This window comes from Triticum aestivum, chromosome 5B (genome assembly GCF_018294505.1).
Source record: "Triticum aestivum cultivar Chinese Spring chromosome 5B, IWGSC CS RefSeq v2.1, whole genome shotgun sequence".
In the NCBI taxonomy this organism is placed as follows: domain Eukaryota; kingdom Viridiplantae; phylum Streptophyta; class Magnoliopsida; order Poales; family Poaceae; genus Triticum; species Triticum aestivum.
In genome coordinates this window covers 295,631,134-295,642,207 of record NC_057807.1, presented here as the reverse complement: position 1 = coordinate 295,642,207, position 11,074 = coordinate 295,631,134, and the positions used below count along the sequence as shown (strand labels likewise).

The 11,074-nt window shown below is 43.0% G+C and overlaps 1 protein-coding gene across 1 annotated transcript; it reads right to left on the bottom strand.

The window, feature by feature from the left end:
• Positions 1-3,336: 3,336 nt before the first annotated feature.
• Positions 3,337-11,074, bottom strand: LOC123111481 (protein ETHYLENE-INSENSITIVE 2). The gene is made up of 7 exons (XM_044532280.1): positions 10,603-11,074; positions 9,921-10,007; positions 9,642-9,755; positions 9,345-9,557; positions 7,896-8,072; positions 5,147-7,735; positions 3,337-3,982 (listed from the first exon to the last, which is right to left on the bottom strand). The coding sequence occupies exons 1-7, from the start codon at positions 10,858-10,860 to the stop codon at positions 3,701-3,703; spliced, it is 3,720 nt and encodes a 1,239-aa protein (XP_044388215.1). The 5' UTR covers positions 10,861-11,074; the 3' UTR covers positions 3,337-3,700.

Genomic DNA, 11,074 nt, shown 5'->3' with positions numbered 1-11,074 from the left:
GGAAGATGGCCAATATAATTTTTTATGTAGTTTTCTTTCCGATGGTTTCGTGCCTTCTTATCTTTAAATTATACTGTCTATTTTCCTTGATAATATTCAGTTATAAGATGCCTACATGCGCCTTTTCTGTTTATAACTGACCTGGGCAGTTTTCCTCAAGGAAAAAATTTGCTCCATACTGGATCACAACAGGTCCTATCTCCCTCCATTCACCATTGTGAGGTGTTCCAACTTTTTTCTAAATTGAATGTATGTAGACGTGTTTTAGGCCCTGTTTGATAGTAGAGTATTTTCTAAGTATTATGAGAATACTACAGTTTTTTAGATTATCATAGTTTTTTTTACAACAAGCTGTTTGGTTGCCACTAAAAACTGTGATTTTAATACTGCGGTATTTACCAAACCAAGGTTTTTTCTCTGCATAAAAAAAAGACCTCTGGACCTCTTTTTTTAAAACAGAGCAGCTGTAAAAGAAAGTGGGAAGCATGGTTATCTTTTCCCTCACTATTCGCATCAATTCCCCTTCGCTTCCATGCCATCGTTGCCACTGCCATGTCGTTTCTAGAGTTTTATCCCTCAGCGGCAAAATTTTAGTAGGCGTCGCATGGCTCGCCGCTGCTACCTAGAGGCCATGGCATGTTTCTGCATGGGGCTGCAATAGATCGCAGCTTCCTGGATGCATGGATCTCTGCGTTCTTATGCATGATACAGCCAGCCAGGTAGAGCAGCGCTGCTCTTACGCTGGTCTGTTGCTGGATGCAATGGCTAGCCAGCTAACATCTAGAAAACATGCTTGTATGCAGTGCTAACAGCTAGTCAGCTAATGTTACATCACTGTACCAAACAGGTCCTCTGTATCATGAATACTTCAAAATACTCTGTTATGTAAAAACTGTAGTATTGTGTACCTACTGACTAAATTACTATAGTTTTCAATACTTTAGTTTTTATAATACTTTGCTATCAAACAGGGTCTTAGTGTGTTTGTTCGCTCATTTCAATCTATATGTAATCCATATTGAAATATTTAAGTTATTTTATAATAGTGGATGGAGGGAATCATTATTTAGCTGCAATGATCTGGAACATGAAATGTTGTTGAAAAGCTCAGTTTTGAACATCATCACAGCACTTGCCCTGAACCTCACACATATGAACCCAAACACCCCAACAAATATTAGGGCACCGCTAGGGATAACGTTGCATCACACGAGTTCGGGGCCGCACGATAGCAGCTATCTCCAGCGTCAGATCTGGTCAAGAAACTGAATGTGTGTCCTGCGTAACGTGCGCCCTTTCACTTGGGTGCTTCCAAATTGGGCGTGGCTATTCCATGCGCGCTCGTTACAACGCCCGATTTCTTTTTTTCTTTTTTTGAACCATGCATAACCCCTTTTCATTACTGCGACATAACGGAAATACATAGGTCTACAGAATGAGACGGGAGAGGGGAAAGCGAGTTCAAGCATCACCGGAGCACTCGCCATCGAGATTGCCCACCGCAAGGCGAAAGCCCAACAACACTGCTAAGTCTTAAGAACAAAACAGTCTATAATCGAGCCCCGTAACAAAAGGCTAACCAACCCCCACCGCTCACAAACGAGCATCAAAAGGTAAAGAATTCCACGCAGGGAACAAAAGAAGCGACGCAAGTACTGCTAAGGAAGAAAGAGGGTGCCATCTTCTTTTTAGTGTGCCTCTTCGCTTTGCTTTGCAGCACAGATACGCGTAAGCTTCGACGCGCTGTTCTTCAGCATATCCACCCCGACTTCTCAATAGCATAAGAGAGCACAAATAGAAAAGTTTCCTTAAATCTGGGTGAGAGCTAATTAACACCACAGATTTATGGTTGGAGATGCTGGGCCCCACCAACTGAATTCACGAGGCAGACTATTTTTTATGTTGCACACATGTGGGTGGGCCCTCTGCCCCAGCCGACAGCGAGCAATAGACCGAGCTTTCCCATGCGCGGATGCTTCCGATAATTACATGCAAATAAGATTTTCATGGAAGGCTGGTGAGAAAAGTTTTCACCCCATGTTTGTTTTCACATTTTCTTTCCAACGCAACTTAAACTTGCTTCTAATCTAAAAGATTTTTTTTCAAACAAAGCAACTTGTTTTCAGCGTACAGTAGAAAAGTTAGGGTCCCATCCAATGACTAATTTGCTTTGGTGTTGGAAAGTTTGCTTCGATTTAGTATATAATTTAGCTTCCAAATCATGACGATGCTATATTTAATCAACTACCAAAATGCTTCCATAGAATTATGGATTTTGTTTCCATCAAATAGAAAAATGTTTATTTCGAATGACAAGGCGGTATGCTTTTGCAGCTATGAATCATTGCTTCCGTTAAATGGAGAATTTGCTTGTATATATTTTGCTTCCAAATCATGATGATGCTATATTTAATCAACTAGCAAAATGCTTCCATACAAATATGGATTTGTTTAAAACATATTTATTTCAGCTACGAATCATTTCTTTCGTTAAATGCAGAATTTTCTTCGATGGTAATCGCAAAGCACTACCAAAAAATTCCATCGGTGATTATTTATGTTTACGCAGCGCTGATGCTTCCAATGGTGGAGCACGAGAGGGAGTGCATCCATTGAGAGGACCATGAAGCCATTTTGTATGCCGACAAAGTCATGCCATGAGGCCATTTTGAGGAGGCATAGAGAACCAATGAACCATGGTTGCGACCGTCTCACATGCACCGCGAGCTCGCCATCGTCAACAACCTAACTGCGTTTTGGCCCTAGCACACTTGGCATCTTTATTTCATGCCGGGTTGTAGCACAAAATCTGTACAGTAGAAGCATCAGGGAGAAACAATGAAGCACACACTAGCAATAGTTGAGACAAAAATTCAGTCAATGAAGCAACGCCAGCAATAGTTGAAGCACACGCATGGGTAAAGAAGTATATAGCTTCAATAGTCGTAGCAAGAATAATTAACATAGAAACATATGCTACAAGAAATCAAAGTAGGAAGCACGCCTAACACAAAGCAACGATTTGATGCCCTCATGCACTAGAAGCATAGAAATTTGATTCCACTTAAGCAGGAACAAGGCAACAACAACTAGCATAGCACAGCCACGCGCGGTAAGTCTACGGCAGCACGCGAGCGCCTGCTTCTCCTCCCTGGCTTTTCTGCTGATTTTGGCCTCCACGAAGCAAATTCATCGTCAAAGAACAGCCAAACGATATATATAGCACAGGGCGGTCACATGAAATAAAGAGAGAACCCCAGGATCAAATATATCCTGCCAGGACTAGTACATTGCATCTCATCCATGTCCAGAAGCATCACATTAACCATGCACATGTCAACAGAACATCACATTAACATTACTTTTAACCTCTCTACAAAGTCACATGGGGCACAGGCACAGAAGGCCCAAAAAGTCCAGTTGAGCTGCAGTGGTGGACTTGACACCACTGATTCAGCAGATCGCACTTTCTCTAACACACCGCGCTCAGGCGGCAAAACATAGTTTACCCTGCATCATCCTTGGCCCCTGTCAAGCATCACATGCAAAAACCCAAGGGCCCAAAAAGGTCAAGGAGCTCCCAGGCCCCCCCTTAGAAACGTTGTGCAACGAAAAAACCACTAGGACTTGAGAAGCAGGAAAGGGCGACCTGCCCCTAGGACGGCGCCAGAAACCCTACAAAACAAGTAAAAACATACTGCTACTGCCCAGCAGACGGCTTGCTCGACAGCCTACGCTTGTACCGCTTGAGAACTGAAGCCAGGTTCTCCTTCCCTTTAGGAAAAGCTACGTCTCCTGCTGCTGTTCCGCTTCGACCCTTGCGTCCACAGATAGCTACTTCCACGTCCTTGATCGTCTCCAAGATCGCAGCAGAAGTGGTGAAGGTGCCAGAAATGGGCCTCGCACCCGGGCCTGTTATCTGAAGGCATGCGCACCCGGTGAGAGGTTTCCGGGGCTTGGAAAAGGCGGGTTCAATGATTCCCTGCGTAAGGTAGATATATAACATCAGCAAAAACTGCAAGCAAAATGAACCCAGTAAGAGTAGGTGTTTTGCCTCTGCATTCTCACGGCAGCACAATCTAACAATCCAATACAACTGAGCATACAAACCCATTTATGTTTGTCTTTTTCTCAAGGAGAAATCACGAGAGATGCCAAGTTGAGAATTAAGGTAAGTTTGTTTCACTTGTGGATTATATACAACTATAAGTCAAACTCCAATCTATGCAAATGCCATATATAGTAGTGGGTCACTTTATTTGCATCATCAGATACTCCCAACAGCATAGCAAGTTGATATGTGCCCAACTTGCTATGCTCAAATAAATATGCATTTAAAGTAACTTAATGGAAGGTGAGGTTAATTTTCAAAGTAATGCAGTCAGGATGCTTATATAACCTTTGCTACATGGATGAGTCAACCAAATGCCTGGATCCTTCCTTCAGGGGTAGCCACATTTTGCACTCCTAGTCCACAGATCCAAACAGAAACTAGCCCCTTTTATACGGGAAATACACAGGAGCACATGGGTGCTCCACCCCCTATACAAAAATTAAATTAAAAATATACCAGGAAAAAAAACTGAAATTTTGGGATATCAAACTTGGGTGCCCAATCTACTCCCGTATGAAGTTTCACAGAAAAATAGCAGGAAATGTATCCGTGGCGAAGAAAATACAGTCCAAACTAAAATCCATCCAAACCGTTTTTTCAGTACATAGGATTTCTTTGTCTTTTATGCCACGGATGCGTTTTCTGGTATTTTTTCACGAAATTTCACACGAATGTAGATTGGGCACCCAGGTTTCATATCCCAAAATCCCAGATTTCTTTTGAAATTTTCCTGGAATTTTTTTGAACTTAATGTTCATATAGGTGTGGAGCACCCAGGTGCTACAAATCCTCTTCCCTTTTATACTCTCTTTTGTACATTCTCTATAATCTCCCCCTGCTCTCCTTGTATTTTTGTTAGCTGCTCTCACCTCAACCCCCCTGCTTTCCTTCCCCTGACCTATGTAAATAGCTTGTATAGTTGATCCCTAACTTACTATAATAATAATAAAAAAATCAGCGGGAGCCTTTCCCGCTGTCATTTGCCCTAGAAAAACATTTTAATGGTAAAAGTACATAAGACGAAGGAATCACCTGAAGACGGTTCAGAACGTATGTGTACTTCCCCCAAAGCTCTGGTCTACTTTCCACAAGGGAAAGATCCAGTACCCGGCGGATACACCAGACACCAAAACTAACAACCAGGGTAGCCTGCCAAACGCAGGTTTCACCACAACCGCGCATGCGCAGAAGATCAGCTGACAACAGATTCTCAGTTGTTTCTTGTGAAAGTCTCTCAGCTGCTGCAACTTGATCAATTAAATTTTCATCACAACCACCATTTTGCCTAAAGAGCCCTCCTGATCCTTCCAGTTTCAAGATATTCATGATGCAGAGCCTAAGAGATTGAAGAAGCTCTGCCTCACACTCTGTGTATGAGGAATCATCCTTTGTCATGCCACTTGATCTCTGGCCAGTGTTCACCTCGCTCTTATTCAATTCTGCACTTGACATACCAAACAGCTGTTCAAACGGTTGTTGGGCCCAAAGGGATGTATTGTTGGGGTTCATACGCAACTGCATAGAAAGGACATCTCTTTGGAGATTATGTTGTGAGCGCTCATTAAATGCAATTTGGGCTTTGGACCTGGCTGCCGACTCGACATATTGTAATCTCTCAGATGCCAGCTTACTTAGGTATGATTGATTTCCGGCAGCACCACCTAAATTTGCTTCGTTCAACGCAGCCTTTCTGGTTGCAGCAATTACTGCAGATATGTCAGGTGAACTGTGATACTTCTTTGAGTATCCAGGTGAGCCAACACTTTCACTTTCATCAACAGAGGTAGAATCATAATAAGGTCTCTCGACCGTTGCATTGAAGCGATTCATTGCTGGGCTTTGTGGAGAGTTAGCTCCCAGTGAACCCCGTAAATTTTGGTTGTGGGCATGCATAACAGGATCAGCATAGTTAAGAAAAGAATATTCAGATGACCTAGGAACCCGTCTTGGGTCCAGGGGGATGTTAGAGTGCTGATTTCTACTTGCATTCATCCCTCTCAAATATGCCAGCTGATATCCATGAATAGTAGCAGGCTGATAGGACTGATTATCAGAGTAAGATGGCATATTGAAATTTGAATAGTATTTTGCATTTGGCTCAAGTAAGCTGCTGCTTGAACTCGAAATGTCTGTATATGGTGAATTCATGCTCTGAGACCAGTTGGATGAACCCATTGGACCCATCTGATGCCCAGAACTCCAGTCTAGACTACGGATATCCTTATCACGGGACATTGAGTCCCACGAGTTCAGCGAGGTAGCTGATGCTCGCAGCGCATCTCTCATCAAGGGGCTCTTTGAAGCTTCAATGGTTTGGTTATCAGCCCTCGCAGCAGAATTAGCTGCTCTCAAGTCCAGTCCAAGCAAAAAGTTATACCTTTTTCCATTAGCATCTTGTGTAAGCTTACCATGATAATCAAAAAGATGCCCCCAGAACTCGTCAAGATGTGCTGCTAACTGCTTCCTTGCAGCACGGCCCAAACCAGACTGTGTCGAGAGGCTGCCACTGCCAGCATCAGAGTCTTTTCCCCTGCTGAAAGTAAGAGACGGTGGACCATCAGGATTGGAAGGTGCTCTGCTTCCAGCAGACTTCTCATGTTCCAAATTATGTGAGGCAACACTATCCTTGTCCCTGCAAACTTCTGCTACTACTTCAACATCTTTTTCAGTTGTGCTCTTCCTTTTGATGTTCTCTGCATGAATATGTTCTACTTCACTGGCTGTAGAAACCTTTGGTACCGACTCTGTCCAGTCAGCCACACAAACTGGTTTTGGCTCTTCATGGTAGACAGGTGGTGAGGGTTGAGCTTTAGGAGTACTCACTGCATAAGCAGTTGATTGTTGACTGTCAGGATCAGACTCTACAGTGGTGTCAGAACTTTCAGTATGCTCCAAAGCTGATTTCTGATGACTTTGATGACTTTCCATTGGATCCCTGAGAATAGCATCAGTAGAAGACCTTTGAACTTCTTCATGGGCAACATCTTCCAGAAAAACATCTTCTCTATGGTGAGTACTGCCCAATGGATCTCTCTGAGAGTGCATAGAGAACTCCACAGTTTCAGCTTCATTACTTGCAGACTTCAGTGGAGTAACAGCCAGGAACAGTGTAAACAGAAGACATGAACATGAAATTAGGACGATAAGAGTGTATGGAAGTACAACAGGGCTCCCGGTGTTCCCTTTCATGCTGTTTGTCCAGGTGCTATCACCAAACAGGATTTCTGCCTTGAAAATGATATTCGTAAATAGCATGAGAAGAAATGCGAGAAAGGCCAATATTTCAACAGATGAAGATATTCTGTAGTTGCCCATTATTGATCTTGACGAAGCAACCCGGAAAACAGGTATAACAGACGCAGGAAGGAGCATAGCCTGGATAACTGGACAGATGATAATTAACTGATATATCGCTTCTGAGCCCGCAACCTTTGCATAGTAGATTGTAGGAATCATGGCAAAAACCTTGAGTAGCAGATGATGTGCCGAAAGAGAAAGGTTTATACCAAAGAAATTCTCTACAATTGCATGGCTACCAATAATAGATGACAGTGAGACGATGTGGCTCGAAAGGAGAAGAACCATTAAGAACACAAGTGGCGCTGCAGGATTCATGAATATCTGCAGAAGACAAGATTCAGAAAAACTCAGAATATAACTTCAATGCAGGACTGAAATAAAAAAGGCAATATCGTAAATAATTCAATATGTGGGATAGGGAGGACATGTCAGATACAAAACTTAAAAGGTAAGTAGGAACTACAGAGAGGAAGACACTGACCTGGTTCATTAGCTCTACAACATCTTGGAAGGTCAGGAGCAGTGTATCACCGGATCCAACTGCTGCTGAGCTTATCAGAACATAGTTCACAAGAAAAACCCCAGAAAAAATAAATAAGATCGAAACAAGGTGGTCATGAAATAAGGCCCCAAGTGTAACAGGGGATCTTCTTTGAGCCTGCACATATGATATTCAAATTAACATAAACAAGGTAAAGGGGGTACAATATGCAGAGTACAAATTAAGCAAAATAAACTTATTTCTCGAATCAACAAATGAAGATGTACTTGATGTGTTATATAACTGTTTGTAAACACCAAAAACATGATGAATTTCCAGACCTCATAAGTCAAAGTCATAACCACATAGGGACAGGCTGCAGAATGCTGGTGTTTTAACTATCATTTTGTTTACTGAGAAGTCCAACTGATTTTCCATAAATCAAGTTGAGTTTTTCATCACACTTCATGTAAGTTAGCACGAACAGGTTTGCCTTTTCCTTTTGTGAGAAAACAAGAACATAAATTACATATCTTCTATCATGCCTTCGCACAGACGCACACAATTCTTTTAGGGATTAACAAACCACACCAGTATATCATACTACAAAGTCATCACTGGTAACAAGGACTCGGGATCTAAACTTATATAGCTTAGCGGGGTGTTTACAGACTAAGATTGATCTTGTCTAACAAAATGCAACATAGATACTGGTTAGTTAAGATTGTATGATAACTCTGCTGAGAGGGAGAGAATTGTGCTGTTCACAAGTATATGCCTAACGATTACCGGAAAAGGGGTATATACAAACCTTGCATGGGCCAACCTAGACTAACAGGCCTATACACGTGTACAAACTCAAGGTGGATCTGAGGGACCTAGTTTTAGGGTACGAAGCTATGTTGGTATCCATTATGAGCGGTGAGCCTGTGAGAAATCTGTAACTTAAAAGTCTTGAAGGTCAAACAGCAAATACTGAAGATCGTTGACTGCTAAGAGTGAGAACGCATGAAGGCGCCATATCAAATTACTGGAAGGGAAAGCCTTACATTGGGCCAAACGGGCCTACAGACAACTGCACTTAAAAACTTCCAATGGAAGATAAGGTGTTATTGATGTGAAACAAGCACACCAAGAATTCCAACAGTTTGTACTTTTTCTGGTGATAAACCAGTTTTGTATCGTGTATGATGTATTTAGTACTGTCAGTGGTATAAGTTGATTCATCTCAAGAAAAAGGTGGCATAACTTGATTGACCAAATATGGAATGTCGTAAACACCATACACGGCACATCCCGAATTATATAAGTTTAAACACAGCCACACGAACTTGATATGGAACTGAAGACAAGTTTAAAAAAAATCAAGGGCCCCAAATGTAACTAATGCACCAAACTACCTGAATATCTTTCAAGTGACCATGAACAAGAAACACGGAAAGTACTTACTTGTACAAATGATGAATGAACATAGAAGTTGTGCGCTATTACATTTCCACCCAGAAGTGCCATGAGCGAGTAGGCACTTTCACCACTCAACTTGGGGAACATCACATCCATATCGAGAGGAACTCGTGGTTGACTGACCAATAAACCAAGCACGAAACAAACAAGTGCGAGACCTGCTATGCAGGCATTGAATATTCCAGCCATCTTCTTGTCCTGTAATGGGCAGAAGCAGGAGCCAAGTGCACGTAAGAATTTGAGAAGGTTTCTTGTACGGGATGCAGTTTTTATTAAAATTACCAGATGGGAGATCGCATATGGTAGTAGATTAACTGCAAAGCTTGCGAACCATATGCCTGTGACAAGGTCATCGTATTCGAATACAAGGTTAAACCCCATTGCAATACCTGATATCTGAAATAACCAAACATCACCGTCAGACCATCAAAATTTTGGAACTTGGGAACCAGTAACATCACATGCTTTGGCAAGTTAATGCATGTATCACATAGGCAAAGAAAATTTCCGGAATGAAGCACTGACAGAACATATAGATTTGTGAAAAGTGCCTAGACATACCATGGTAATCTCTGCAGTTAACAAGGACAGCAATGCCTGAACACCAAGGCCAACACATATTGGCTGACTGTACTCCTGGACGCATATCTTCATGTTCATGTAAAAGTATCGCAACAAAACAAAAATCAAATTCCCGTAGAACGAATTCGATGCATATAGCTGAATGATACAGAACAATAAAGGGCAACATTTATTTATTTATTTGAAAGGAAAAGGATTTATTTATTTGAAAGGAAACGGACAACATTTAGAAAGAGCTGAATTCTCTAAAGGTAAAAGGGAGCCAAAAAAGAGAGGAACTTTGGGTGGGTGATTGCTGGTTGCTGCCTGCGTGCGGCTGTGGGGTAATGCCTTTTGGCTTTGGAGGCGTGATTTTGCTCAAGTTTGCTACCTGCGTGCAGTTCTGGATAGTGTTCCTCTGGTTTTGGGGGCACTGATTATTCATGTACACTACCCAGCTTTACCTTTCAGTTTGTAAGAAACTTTGTGTCTTCGAATGGCCGGGTAACAAAAATTTACCTTTTGTCTTAAAAAACAAAGAAGAGCTTTGATTACATGGGAGCTATTGTATCATTGGAGATCACTGTCAATCGTATCTAGGTCATCCATGGCGACTCGCTAGAGCTGTTTGAATAACTTTGCAAAGCAAGACGAAGAAGGAAGCGAGGAGAGTGGTGGTTACCTGGGCAAGATTCTTGGTAGTGACCATGCCGATGCATATGGAGAGGTACTGGCAGAGGACGGCGGAGAAGTTGAAGAGCAGCACGAGCAGCACGAGATCATAGCCGAAGCGAGAGCCGGCGTCCACGGTGGTGACCCACTTGCCGAGGTCGATGTACCCAATCGAGATGAAGAGCGCCGGGCCAAGGGTGCGGAAAAGGTTGCTCCGGCCGCCGTCTTCGGCTCCCAGGGACTGTGCTAAGCTCCGGACGCCGTCCATGGCGGGCGGAGCGAGAAGAAGCGCGCTAGCAACGAACCCAGAGACGGCGGCGAGCAGGCGGGATCCCGGCTGGCACTAGACTAGCACATCCAGTGATCTGCGTGACGGGGAGGACGGATCGGATCGGGGGTCGCGGGCTTGGTTGCCTAGGGGCGCGGACTGGGATCGTGAGGAATGGCGGGGACGAGGGGAGGAGCGGAGCAGGACGAGGAGG